The sequence below is a fragment of the Acomys russatus genome, chromosome 10 (genome assembly GCF_903995435.1).
Source record: "Acomys russatus chromosome 10, mAcoRus1.1, whole genome shotgun sequence".
Lineage (NCBI taxonomy): Eukaryota > Metazoa > Chordata > Mammalia > Rodentia > Muridae > Acomys > Acomys russatus.
In genome coordinates, this window is record NC_067146.1 from 23,399,051 (window position 1) to 23,413,783 (window position 14,733).

Sequence of the window (14,733 nt, forward strand, 5' to 3'; positions counted from 1 at the left end):
TGGGCCCGCAGAAACCAGGGTCCTATGCAAGGCAAGTGCTCTACAGCTGAATGAGATTCCTAGCTCTGAGATCCCATTTTTCAAGCCACCAAGTCAAGGGCTATGGGCTCTGCAGAGACTAGTTCTGTCAGCAAAGAAAATCATAGTGCGGATTCAACAGAGCCCACATCCTTAGGTACTAGCATAAACCTACCAGTTTATTGGAAATACTGGAAAGTCTATGGTTGGAAGGAAGATATAAGAAGACACACAGGTTGTTGCAATACACAAAAGTTTATTTATTTATTTTTTTTTTATTTTTTCATCAGTTTTGAAGGCAAAATAAAATAGAACTGAACATTGATAAATTTTGTACACCCAAACCAGCTTTTAATAAGGAACTGATAGTCCATGAACAGTTTAAAATTTCAGAATGGTTTCCCTTTTTCGAAGTCATGCTTTCTTGTGGTCCATGAGAGGTTGGCACGGAAGAGATGGCAGGTGGTGAGGAGAGTGAAGGATGGGGGCTCCCCTCAGATCCGCGTCAGCTGATGCCACAGGCTGGAGGGAAGGATGCTTTCCACTTTCTCCATAACAAAGTTCAAGGGGGCAAACAAAGTGCTGAGGAACTGCAGGGAAATGAAAAAAGCAGCAGTCAGGAGAAACCCTGTCCAGGACTAAGACCAGAGTTCAGTGCATCCCTGCATCTTATGATGGTGCATTCTGAAAGCCTCACAAGAGCACAGCCCTCTTCATGTTTACAGGAAATGTCTGGAGAAAGTGGAAGATGCATTCCAATCCCACCCCCCAGCATGACAGATAAGAAGGAAGTGTCTGCTGACAGCCTCCCTTGGCCCTCTGACAGCTGCCGCAGTTCCTAGAATCCTAGTAGTGTTCATAGTTTACCCCCGAGTATCATCCAAGAGGATGGTGGGTAGGTAGCAAGTGGGCATAGGAGCCACACAATGCAGACAACCTAGGCTACTTGATTGACTGGTTCTATGGCTTACTTTAAATGAAGAAGGCAATATAAAGGATCAAGTTTGTAATGTCAGATGCTTTGGTTTCCTTCCCAAGTATATGTCCAGCCCAAACAGCATGCTTTGTGTCATGTATCAGGGACCTGGGGAGAGGGCATCAGGCTGGCACACTGGGAACCTTGTCCTCCAGGAAGGGCTGTTGAATGGAACTCTGGGTGCTTTCTCACCTGGTTCCTAAGTACTTCTCTGTTTTTCATACACCAAGAGGAATAAAGATGTGTCTTTTAAAAGAAATACAATTTGCTTTATCAGACACTAATCATGATTTCAATTTTATTCTGATGATGTTCTTGTGAGCAACCAACTTCAATCCACAAATTTGTATTGTGCGAGCAGCTGTAGAAGAGGTTTGCATCCAGGGAGTAGACCAGTGTTGAGAAGGGCTCTGCTTTCTGTCTGCTGAGAACCAAGGCCTGGTCTTGCTAAGGTTTAACACCTGGTTCTTTATCGTGGAGTCTTTTGCCCTAATCTGTATCCGTGGCACAGTACTGCCAATACCAACACAGAGTCCACTAATAAGTTTAGTTCAGTGAATTTAAGTTTAGGGAGTAAATATAAAGATGGAGTGAGAACATGGTTCTGAGGTCAAACAAATTTAATAGATAATAGTAGACTTATAGCATTACACTTACTGGTCACATGTTTTATGGCTGTGAATCAAGTAAAGGGCATGGAAGCCAAGTGGTCCAAATTCGAGGACCTCAGATGGTGTTTGTGTGTGCACTCACAGGTTTAAATATACATATATATACATATATATGTGTGTGTGTGTGTATGTTGTGTGCATATATACATGTGTCTGTGTGTTTAATGAGTACAAAACATACTGAGAAGGCTGATAACACACATCGTTGCTACATTAACAAAGAGAAACTTGGTAAAGTTTTGCTATTTTGCTTTTTAAATCAATTACATACATTCACTTGGTAAGGCAATTAAGTGCTACATGAGAGAAAAGGACCCTAGGACAAAACTTCCCCTCCTGAGGACTTACAGCTGAGGAGGAGAGGGGGCAAGGACATGAAGATGTGGACAGAGTAAAGTAATACATACAGGTCATGGCAGCAGTCAGGGTAGCCACCCGGAGTGGGGGTCAGGAAAGGGAGAGAAGCCAGGCTAGACTAGAGGAGAGAAGTGTTGAGAAGATCATGAAGAACTCTGTAAATAAAGGAACTTAAATAGACGCCAACAGATGGGAGAAATGTCACCAGGCTTGACTATAGCACTAAGGATGGAGCCATGAGCAAAGTGGGCACTTTAGATCTAATAGTCAGAATATGAAAAGAAAGCCATAAGTTGGCGGATAGTTCAGTTTCACTGGAATACACGCACAGTTCAGACTGGCTGGCAGCCTTGAGCCAGGCTGAATATGCAGTTAAGAAATAGGCAACCACATGTGTGGTGGTTCCCCATTCAGTGGGTGTTAGCTTCACAGTAGTTCGTGATGATCTGAAAGAATCCTTTTGTGAGTGTACCAAAATGCTTGTGAGAGTTACCCTACAGCAGTGGTTCTGAATCTGTGGGATGTTACCCTTTCACAGGGTCACCTAAGACCATCAGAAAACGCAGATATATACATTACAATTCATAACAGTAGTAAAAATACAGTTATAAAGTAGCAACAGAAATAATGTTATGGTTAGGGTCACCACAGCGGTAGGAACTGTATTAAAGAGTCACAGCTCTGCAGAGCTTGAGAACCTACAGGATGGATGACTTGTTTCGCCCAGGTTAGGCATGGATGTGCTCCATCATGAAGAAGGCATTGAGGAAACACTGCCAGGCTGCCTCTAACAGCTCTCCCAAACTCCTGGTTATAAAAGGAACTGTCCTTCTATAGACCAAATACACTGATCTCACTAACACTATAAGACCGCATTTACAAAACCATATGGGTATGCGTATGCTGGGCACTATGAGAGGAACTCTACACAAAGGATGAGCAAGGCTGCAAAGGTGACAGCTTCATAAAGAGGATCCAAGTGATAAAACAGTGGATAAATTAGACATTCTAGCAGGCATTGGAAGGCACAGCTCAACAAGAAAGGCACTTTCTTCTGGTTATACTGAGCAGATACAGGAAGGCCACAGTTGGAAAGGCATACTGGAGGTTGAAAGGGCACAGAGGAGGAACTTCTCATCGGCCCCTGAGCAATGGAGGAAAGGGATTCTCAAAGGCGGTAGCATGAACAATTCTACAGCCTAAATTGTGGGCATCAGGGTCTCAACCAGAGTGCAGAATGGCGACAACTTGTCACAAAGTAGCTGTAAGCAAGGACCAGCATTGTTTGCTTCTTTGTGTCTGGGAAGCATTAACCTGGTTTAGGTCAAAGGCTTTACTCTAAGGTCTATAATTGCTTCCTATTCTCTACTGCATGCCAAGACACAGTGGTCTTCCTTGCTATTTTGTGTTTGTCCTTCACAGAGGTTCCATGGGGAATTGACACTCCAACCTTCCAATGTACGTAATAAACTACTCTTTCTTCTTCATTTCCCAGATGGGTGACTGAGAACGGCCTCCTTTGAGCATTTATTTCCCTGGATAGCCTCATTTATTTACTTACAGGACCTCGACTGAGATCTGCTCCTCTCATACCCAAGCCACCTTCCTTCTCAGCACCCTTCCTCTCCCCCTCCTCCCTGTCCACACCCACAAAGAAGAAGCTGTATAGAAGAGAGGCCACTGAAGTGACTAAGCCCTTCCACTTACTACCAGACCAAGGCTTTCATCAGGAGTTACAGTTTGCAGGAGCATGCCTTACTCCTCTGGATGCCTTAGGAGAGTCAGCTGTTTGTTTAGATGTATGGAAACCAATCAATACCTTTGACTTGAAACCCACTATACATGAAGAGAAATAGCAGTTTCATTTCTAGACTAAAAGGAAAATTTACTGCCTGAAGAGTTAAACCTAAATGAGCAAAACCAGGCAACTTGGATCAACTCATCTATTTCAACATCCAAAACCTCTATGCTGAGGGCAGAGAGACATGGTCAAATTTCTAACGCAAATACCCCATAACTCAATTAATGTCCACTGGTGAGAAAAAGCAACTGAGCTCATAAAAAGGAGAGAGTGGCACTTCAATCGCCTGATCTTCCTTTTCCTGAGACACCGTTACTTAGAGGAAGGTCACAGTTTGCTGCTCACTGGGTTCACCGTGGAAACCTCTTGCTTGTCTGAATAGGTTCCAGGTGCCCTGTCGCAAGCAGACAATTGACATCCCACTGTAATCAATATCAGACTTCAAAGAGCCCAGGCCTATAAATGAAGATGAGGCAGAAGTCAGGGGGTGCAGTCTCAGGGAAGCAGCAAAGGCAGGGGAGGAAAGCCAGGCCCTCAAGAGCAGAAGGGGTCATAGCGCTGACCTTCCCACGTTCTGGCCATAGCAGGCTCTGTATGATAGCTTACTCATATCAGCAGCCTTATCTTAAGAGCCAAACGCTCTAGGAAGAGCCAGCCCTAAGTCATCGAGGTAGATTAGATTGCAGGCAGCCAGTCTCGGCCTCTCTCCTCACGCCTCTCCAGTGACTCACTGTCTATGGGTGTTGGGACTGGCTGCGTTAGTGAACAAATATGCTAGGGTTCCCACGCTGTGGAGCCTGGCGGGTGGCAGTGCAATCTCTCTGCATCTACTAAAAGTCATCACACCCGGGGCATTATCTCAGAGGAGGACTGAAAAAAATCACTTTCTCAAGCTGCAAATGGCTGCAGACAGCCCTTGGGGCAGCTGTGATAACCCCCGGGTGTTGGGCAGATGCTTTAGGGGCCTGATGGACTGAGATGGACGTGAAAAGACTGCTGAGCACACATCGGGCTTGCCTTCTGATGCCACCCATCTTCCTTCCTTCCTAAACCTCTGCAGACTTGGACAATGCTAGATCTACATAAAGCATAAGACGGCTTTGATTCTCTGAGTGGAGGTTTAAAGGCACACTTGTTAAAACTAGGAGTAGTTGACCAAACAACCACACTGGGGTACAGAGCAGGAACACTGTAAAGCCAAACCTATTTCATTCAATCATTTGATTCTAGATGTAAGGCCAATGCTTTGTAAATAGAAATAAGGAGAATAGCCAGTGTTGAATGCCAATTTTTCTGAAGAGACTACTGTATGACCCTTCTAGAAAATCTGTTTGCTATCTGCTATCCTTCTGATCCTTTTAATAAATGACCTCAAGCAACTAGTTGTCACTCCATTTAGTACTGTGGTTCTCAGCCCTGACTGTATCTGAATCCCCAGGGGACAACTAGAAACCCCACATCTATGCTGCATGGGATTAAGTAGGCAAGAGGCCTATAGAGGTATTCATCAGTAATCTTTAAGCTTCCTTGGCTGTTCCAAGGTACAGGAAGGTTGAAACTACTAATTCTGGACAGCTATCACTGGAATGACTATGACAGGCTATGGAATAGCCTCAAATGACTTCTCAAAACTTTACCTTTACCTAAGAAGGGAATATAATCTGCGACTCCCACCATCAAATGCTTGTGGAGTCACTGCTAAAAATACAGACTCCTAGTGTGAATATCAAGATTCTGGAGTTTGATGGTATGGCTAGAAGCATTCCTGGCCCACCAGAGGCTAAGAGTCTCTGAGATCACATACCCCTACCAAGGGTTATCTGTTAGCTTAATAATGAACACTGGAACAATGTGGTGCTTTTGTACATGTTTTAAGAATGTTAAGGGGAAACAGAAAAGTGGGAAGAGTAATTGTCTACTTCCAGAGCTATATCCTGACTACACATTTTAACTATATCATAATCTGAAAAATTTGGCAACTACTGTCTCTCTGAGGCTAGCCAAAGAGAAGAAGGGAACATGAATAGCACAGGCCCTGGGACCAGAGGCATCCAGGGCAGCAGTTTGGGTAATGCTGATTTTAGAAAATATGTAGAAGATGTAAGAAAATGTTATTTCCCCAAAGCAAGAAGAGAGTTAGAAGTTGAAAGTTGCCTTTGCACAGAGAAACTGTCCTGAGAATTTGAGAGAAAAGCAATTTCTTTGGTATGCTCCCAGAATGTAAAAGGATCACAAGTAGAAGAGTGTGAAAGGATCACAAGTAGAAGAGTGTGAAAGGAACACAAGTAGAAGAGTGTGAAAGGAACACAAGTAGAAGAGTGTGAAAGGAACACAAGTAGAAGAGTGTGAAAGGAACACAAGTAGAAGAGTGTGAAAGGATCACAAGTAGAAGAGTGTGAAAGGATCACAGGTAGAAGACTGTGAAAGGATCACAAGTAGAAGAGTGTGAAAGGATCACAAGTAGAAGAGTGTGAAAGGAACACAAGTAGAAGAGTGTGAAAGGAACACAAGTAGAAGAGTGTGAAAGGAACACAAGTAGAAGAGTGTGAAAGGAACACAAGTAGAAGAGTGTGAAAGGATCACAGGTAGAAGAATGTGAAAGGAACACAGGTAGAAGAGTGTGAAAGGATCACAGGTAGAAGAGTGTGAAAGGAACACAGGTAGAAGAGTGTGAAAGGATCACAAGTAGAAGAGTGTGAAAGGATCACAAGTAGAAGAGTGTGAAAGGAACACAGGTAGAAGAGTGTGAAAGGATCACAGGTAGAAGAGTGTGAAAGGAACACAAGTAGAAGAGTGTGAAAGGAACACAAGTAGAAGAGTGTGAAAGGATCACAAGTAGAGGAGTGTGAAAGGATCACAAGTAGAAGAGTGTGAAAGGAACACAGGTAGAAGAGTGTGAAAGGATCACAGGTAGAAGAGTGTGAAAGGAACACAACTAGAAGAGTGTGAAAGGAACACAAGTAGAAGTGGCAGAAAGTAGCGTAAGCGGTACATGAAGGCGCTCTGAATGACTCCTGGTGCAATGGGCACCACGTTAACCAGGGGAAGCCCACGTACAACTGGCCCCCATGGACAGCAGTGCTTATGATGCACACAGATGTCCTCCTTTCCCACCACAGTTGAAGGCTTTGTGTGAGGCCCCTTCACCTCTAAGAGCTGATGACTACAAGAGAAGGGAAGAAACGCTAACAAGTATCTGACTTTTGTGCTGTTTGTTTTTTTCTGCAGAGGTTGCAGTTGTTCGGCTTTTCATTCATTTAACAATCATCTATTGAGAACCATAGTGATCAAGGCTCTGCCCACAGGGTTGGAGCTGTAGATGTGAGAAAGGCACGAACCTGCTTTTAAAGACTGCACAGGCTAACGGAGCATAGACAATTCCTCATCGACTACATGTGGCCTTCATGGAGCTCTATGAGAACATGCAGACACCCCTCTCAACTTAGGAGAGATAAGTATAATATTAAATAAGAAGTAGGTCTTTAGTAGACAAGTGGGGTGCTGGTCATACGAGGCATTCCATGCAGAACAAACAGCACGCATAAAGGCACTGGGGTACACAGGCCTGATATATCTAGGCACTGTGAGCACTTCATCATGGCTGAAAAGTGCGGTCTGTGTAATAACTGTGAGGGATGCGGCTAACAAGGCAATCAATGGGCCATTAGAAGATAAATAGCTCCCTTAGGCCAATCAACTGAGATTTTTGTCCTGAAGTCATTGGGAGCCAGTGGGTGAAAGCTGGGAGAAGACATGCCTATTGGAAACTTAGAAAGCTCTTTCTTCTGTTAATGTAAGAGACAGAGTGACAAAGATAAACCCTGAACCGAGACCAGCTGAGACAGTTTCGGGGCTTTGGCAGGAACAGGGAGGATGCAAACTAAGGGGGAGGTTATAAAGAGGGACAGGAAGGCAGGGTGGGGCGGGGCAGGCAGGTTTATAGCCTGTGGGCACCGAGGAGGCCAGAGAGCACTAGGAAGCTGCCTCAGACCACGTACAAGGCAGGGAGGGCCCTGAGTGAGCAGGGAGTTTGTGGCCTGAAGGACTGACTCAGGACCTGGCAGGGCCACTGTAGAGCAAGCACAGAGAGACCATCCTTCCTGAGCCCGCGCATCTTGAAATCAGATGGCCCAGAAGCAACAGTTGCTTGTCTCTCTATTGCTTCTGTTTGACAGCCAGCTGTAGCAAAATTAGGACACTGACCCTCGTGGTCTGACAGAAATGATCAGGCTCCTCCAGGGAACCAGTTCATAGCAAGCAGGGCAGATCGCTTTCTTATAGGGTCCCATTTCCCACTCTCTCATGAGGCGTTTAATGGGTTTTCCCATTTCTAAATGTCATGTTGGTACACTTCCACCACAAGCTTTCACACTTTCTCACAGTTCATTACTCACACAAGCCAAGGGTTTGCAAGCCATTTAAAGCATCACATTAATAATCTTTGGAAACAAAACTCTCATCTTTGATGAATGAAAGATTCACAATATCCAAAGACTAGAAAGTGTCATTCAGTACACACAAAGTTGAATCACGCCCCGCCCACCTCTCATTTGTGAGGCTTCCCCACATTACTTCATCCTTTTGGACTTCCTGCACTTTCCTTGGGAAACAAGGGGAGGCACGCACTAACAAGCTGCACTCTCACTTGGCCCTTCAGCCATCCACTGCTCTGATGATAATGGAACCTAGAGGACTTTTCAGCCTTTCACCCACTCTGCAAGCAGCCCCTTCCCCTCCGCCTCCTTCCTTTGGGCTTCTCCGTCCACTTGTCCACTGCCCAAGGCTCTCCCCTCTCAGTGAGCACTCACGGCTTTTGCGAAGACCCCCATAAGTTCTGGGAACTGATGTGTCAGGAGGGCCAGCATGGCTGTGAAGGAACACAATCCAGCAGTGAAGAGGATGAAGAAGGGAAGTTCCTTCTTTGGGTAAACTGAGACTTCATGGAAAGCTGAGGGGAGAAGCAGAAAGGGACTGTTAGGACTCAGGGGGGAAGCACTTGGGGAGTCTGGCTCCCCTTGGCTGCAGCATGTTGGAGATGAACTGAGGAGGACACTGGACATCCCCCAGCCACAGTTGCCCCTGCTGCCTTTGCTGCCTGGCTGCTTCTCCCAAATCCAAGTTCCACTGCAGCCCCTCAGCTAGAGCCACTCACATTCATGGGCACCATCTGTGTTTAATATATAGCGTTGTCTTCTCAAAAGCAAATACAAACCAGCAAAACCCTATCCAAATTACAACACATATTGCCAACGGGAACTCCCAAATCAAATGCGAGTTTGTACATGAGTATATACATACCTGTCCCATTTTTATTTTACTGCATTTTAAAATCATTATAGTAAGGCAATATGATTTTTTTCTTGTTTTTTCCCCCCTGACATCTCAGGATGTCAGTGGAGGATGCTATCCCAATAGCATTCAGTGAGGACCTCACCTACAGCCCTATTCAACCCACAGGATCGAGGGTCGAATTTACTAGGGTTATCTGACACAACTGTAGGAAACTCCTGATGGTAAATATACTTAAACCAATCATGAGGGTAGGCAGACTGATTGCCTTTAGAGTGTCCTCCATTGCATCCAAACATTAAACACTGGGTCCTTGCACACAGTCTGATTGGATAATAGCTTTGGTATTAAAACATAGAGAATGCAGTTAACAGCCTCGAGGGCATGGGGCTGTGTGCACAGAGGGTTAAACAACTGCTGCCAAGACCTTGACAGAAGGGGCTGTGAAGCTGCAGGTTTATAATATTGCTACAGCAACCCATAGTATCTAAGTGGCCTATTCACCATTGGAGATCCCTCAATAAGGATTTGTTACATCCATTAAGCTTTGTCACTCAGAGCATTAATCAACAGGGCTGGAAAGAAAAGAGAACAGAAACTATCATGGGGCATAGGACACATGTTAGCATGCTCCTTTGCACATCCCAGGACGTCAGACTGCTGAGGAGCACATCTGCAGCAGAGCACACATAGGGACTACCATGCCAACAATTATACTTTCAACGTGTAAAATATGAGTGGTGTTTACGATGGCTAAACCTCTTTATACCTCACTCTCAAAATCCAACCTACTTGAATCATGGCATCCATTTCAATAAATCCGAGCCATGCTTTTCTTTTTTCTTTTTTGAGGCTTATGGAGACTGTAGTTATAATGTTTCTTTAAAGAGCTGTGGTATTGTTCTAATAGCTAACCGATACTCATGGAAACTTAATTTGATTCAATTTAAACATTTTTGAAACACTGAATTTTTCAGAAAACTACCTTTCAAGCAGAAAACTGGAACTTTAATAAGGAACTCCACGAAGGGCGCATCAAAAGGTGCATTATGGGTGCATGTGGACATTTCTGAAGTCCAACTGATGTCATGTGATGCCACCAGATGCTGCAAAATGAAGCTCTGACAACAGCACAGAGCTCTCCAGGTCTTTTAAACAACAAGCCATAGGCTGGGCTGACTAGCAAGGACACAGGTGAGGCACTGCCCAGTGTGATGGCAGCGGTGACTTCTGTATCCAGGTGCCACCATGTTGAAGATTTATGACTGCAACAGGAATGCTGGTGTCTGGGATTTTAATATGTGCCAGCTCTCCAAAGTTAAGGGGAAATTCTTCTCTATGCTATAGATATTAGATATTGATATACCTCTGGCTAGTAAAAGGAAAAGAGGGTGATGGGAAGGAAGAGGGAAAAGAGCCAAAGGAGGATTAGTATGTGAGGGAGGGAACTATTCCCCAAGTCAGGGCCACATGAAGAGCTTGGATACGATCCTTGCACACAGTCTGATTGGATAATAGCTATTTAGCCTGGATTGTCAAAACAATGTTGTATTACAGTAAACCAAAATAATACTTTCCACATGTGGTATGACCATTAGGCTGCGAGCTCCTAAGGCACTCTAGGGCAGGGTTCTCCTGCACTCCCTGACACAGCGCTCAGGCTGCACGTGTGCTCTGCACATGTCAGCCAACTCACTAGGTGCAACCCACGAGCTGCTCACAGGAACTGTCTGGCCAAGAGCATTGCATCACCATGGACAGCACACCGCCCTTCTTCACCCAGGACTCTGCCTCTGGCCATGATGCCAGTGGCCTGGTCCTGCCCTCCTGCCCTCCCACCCATGACTCAACTGCAGCTTCCTCTGACAGCGACACTTCCTTTTCCAACCCCAGCTCGTACAGACCACGTCGGACGTGCAGGAGAGCCCAAGTAGAACCTTCCATGATGAACCGGCCTGAAGAGAAGCCACTCTACGTCAGGGCTCTGTATACACATGCCAGTCTATACATGATGCCTCTGATAAATTTCAGGCCGTTGGCATCTTTCCCTCTGACAAATGTGGAATGACTTGGAGAAGGAGGAGGTCCAAGCCATTTTCATAATTCCTTTCTATACATATACTATCCAATAAGGCAAAAGGGTTGGGAGAAACTTGTCACGTAATGTCACTGTCCCTAGACAAGGGGGAGGGGGGCTGTGGAGGAGTGACACTTACAGGGAAGCAGCTCCCGGTCTGCTGTTTCTGTACAGATTGGATATGGATAAAACAGGTGTCCCTTCTCCAGGGGGTAAGGGATCATCCGGAAAGCTACAAAGGAAAGACAACACACTAAATAAAGGCTTATATTTATCCCCTAACTTCCCAACCTGAAAACAGAACTTTTGAGCATTTTTCTAATGGAACACACAGCTCTAAGAGAGGCAAGACTTACCCGAACTCTGAGGCATGTGCCAGACAAAATGTCAGGGGTGCATTATGATGCATCACTCACACATTAATCTCACACTGCATATTCTGGGCTCACAAAACTGGGTGGGGAGAGAGGTGCAGAAGGGCAGGGAAACCATCAATATCAATGCCTAGGGTTTCATCATGTATAAAATATTATAGAAATGTTTTAAGCACTAATGCAATAAAGCCCAGCCAACGGTAATAACGCAAACCTGGACTGAAGGGTTTTCCCCAGAAGTGACTGTGGATTGGCTTATTGGAGCTTGCTGCAGATTGTGCAAATATGAAAGGCATTCTGCTGTGTCTAGTTTAAAAATATTTCTAAGTAGATTAGAACTCCAACCAGGATGGACAAATACAAGAACCTAAAAAACACATGATTTGAGAGGTATTTCTAAACTTTATGAAACTTTTAAATCTTTCAATATCATGCCGGGGAAATGGCTAGGAGAGATTGATTGTCTACATTTTGATGATGTCAGGCCACCTAAATTCTGTGTCTGTGGCATCAGATGACGTTAGGCTTTACACTGAATTATGGCTTTCCAATCAATCCATCTGTCCCCATTATCGCGTGTGTTTTTCTCCCTGTTCCAATGTCAGCAGCATGTTAGTCTCACTGTTCCTATGAGCAGTGTTCACGGAGTTAATTTTTCTTCAACAGATGTCCTTTAACGGCTGCACATTGTAGATACAGAATGGAAAAGCCATATACTACCATGGGAACATCAGTTAATAGCCCTGGCCTGTATTGCGTGTTCATAGGGATGGTGTCAATGAGCAACAGCATCTATAAGTTTTAAGTTTTGAATGCTGCATGCTAAGGAATCATGCTACATCCATAGCCCTATAATTAGTAAAGTCTTTACAAAATGCTGTTAATGTGCACATTTGTCTTTTGCATACTTATTTCAAATAAGAATCAGAAACAAAGAATGTTCTCCCTCACAAGAAATGACAAGGTCCTATTGTAACCAGCATCAGTGCACATATGGTATTTATTCTGGTGTCTGAATATTATTTAAAAGTAAAAACAGTATGTATGTGATTCCCAGCATTTGGAATGCAGTCAATCTCCACCACAGTGGTATCGCTGTGAGGTTATAGCACATTGCCATGGAGAATATAAATCACGATAAACGTGGGATTAGAGCAGAGCCAGTTTGCTGGCAGTTTGCTGAGGTAAAAATGTTACCAATTTTCTTTTTGTAACAGAAACCTCTTAAACAGATTAAAACATTAAAAACACCCCAGATTTTAGCTCTTCTTATAATGGAAGTTTCAGTCAGACCCTTTAACACAAACAAAGATGACTTTTGCCAGTTAGCACAAGTGACAGAAGAGTTGTGTCATGGGTCGTTAAGTCATGAAGAGGTTGAAGAGGAAGCTAACATCCCTTCCATCAGAACCAGGCTTGCAAAAGAATGAAAACAAACAAAACATCGGACAAAAAGGTTGTAGCGAATGTTTGGCATCCACTACTGAAATCTCATCTGGAGAACACCCATTCTTATATTTGAGCTGCAGTACTGCGGGTTTTCAATGCACCTTTTTACAGATGATGGTTTCTCTAAAAGCATCCCCCACTTCTACTCTGCGTGCATGTCTCAGATTCTCCACATGTAACTAGACTATTGCTTTGTAATCTATTTAGGTTCGTGAGATACAAAATGAAAAAGAGCCCCTCGTTTTCATAATGGCTACTAATTTTGAAAAGTAAACTTTATTCAAAATTGAAGTCAGTTTGAACTTCAGAAAACGATTTTAAAAAGAGAAATATAGAAGGAGCAAGCCCTTGAGAGTGCTTGACAATAGAAATATAATGGTTGACTTGCACCTTCAAATGAGAATTTTTCCTTCCATATTTGCTATGCATAGAGAACTTTATGCACCAATTTAGCCTTTTTTTTTTTTACTCAGTTCTCATCTTTTCAGAAAGGGTGGAAAGTTTGCTAGTATGCAATTTTAAATATATATATAGATATGCGTTCTGCATGTTTATGGTACCCTACAGATATGCGTTCTGCATGTTTATGGTACCCTTAAGTTCTCTTTTCCTCATGTCAGATATCATTTACATTAAGTTCACACAAATACTATTAAGATTTGGCTTCACTAAACAAAAGAAAATACAATTTCTACTTGCAATTCTATCCTTCACCCACCCTGCTGTGCAGGGTCCAACAAAGACTGAGATAGGAACGGGCAGCTGGATAAGGGGAAGAGACATTACACATGCCTTGCCAGATTCCCCTCCCACCTGTGGTTTTTTTTTTTTTTTTAACACAAATAATATGAACTGGTTTAATGGAACATTAAGTAAAAAACTTAAATAAATAATATTTTACTAAAACATTCTTTTAAAATTTTATTTTATTATGTTTCTTTTTTAACATATACATTTATATTATTACACATGAATAAAATAAACTACATACATCAGGAAGAATCATGAGACAATAATGAGTCTCGTCTTCAACCCCCATCAGAGACTTGGGAAGGATTAAGCACTTAATTGTTACTCACAAAGAAGGTTATTTTTAATTCATTGGTATAGAATTTTGTATATTGATGCAAATCATGGTCATGTCAAATACTAGCCTAATTTTATCACAAGAATATATATCCTAGGTCTAACAGAAAGATATGATTCTATAGATACATAAGGTAAAATAGTTAAATAAGAACTTCAAAAGACTCAGAGATCTATAGAATTTGGCATTTAAAGATATTTTTATTATTCTAAAGATTCTTTGACAACAAGATGAGTTAACTCCTGGTAACACACAGCAGACCTCAAAGATAATGATCAACATTAAAGAACCTCCTTATGGAGTTGGCTTCAAATGTGGCAAACAAGCCACTGGGCAAAATGTCCTAGTTTCTGCCACATACAGAATTCTGCCAAAAAATGGGCAAGCATGGATGCAGGCAGAGTTGATGGCCAAACTCTGCCAAGACAGGGTAAGCAAGTCTTCAGTAGTTCCTGCCTCGCAAATATGTCTGGTAGAGACATTGGGCCAGAAGACCGAAGATGATGCTCTAACATAAACAGAGTGTTGGGTGACCATGCAGGCAGTGAACTGTCTCAGTCATTTTTTTTTTTTTTCATTTTGGAAGGTGCTAAGATGCACTTGCAGTTCACTCACGCATTTAAGATTTATCCCC

General features: G+C 43.3%; 1 protein-coding gene across 8 annotated transcripts in view; it reads right to left on the bottom strand.

Annotated features, from left to right (window-relative positions):
• Positions 1 to 287: 287 nt before the first annotated feature.
• St7 (suppression of tumorigenicity 7) overlaps positions 288 to 14,733 on the bottom strand; it is a 236,349-nt gene continuing 221,903 nt past the window's right edge. For 7 of the 8 annotated variants that reach the window (XM_051151888.1, XM_051151889.1, XM_051151890.1 and 4 more), the window contains 3 exons: positions 11,329 to 11,421; positions 8,632 to 8,771; positions 288 to 608 (listed from right to left, as the gene is read on the bottom strand). In XM_051151888.1, coding sequence (XP_051007845.1) covers positions 513 to 608; positions 8,632 to 8,771; positions 11,329 to 11,421 — 329 coding nt within the window. In that variant the 3' untranslated portion in view covers positions 288 to 512. Of the gene's footprint in view, positions 609 to 8,631; positions 8,772 to 11,328; positions 11,422 to 14,733 lie in introns of those variants that run through there. The other variant, XR_007831283.1, reaches the window with a different exon arrangement.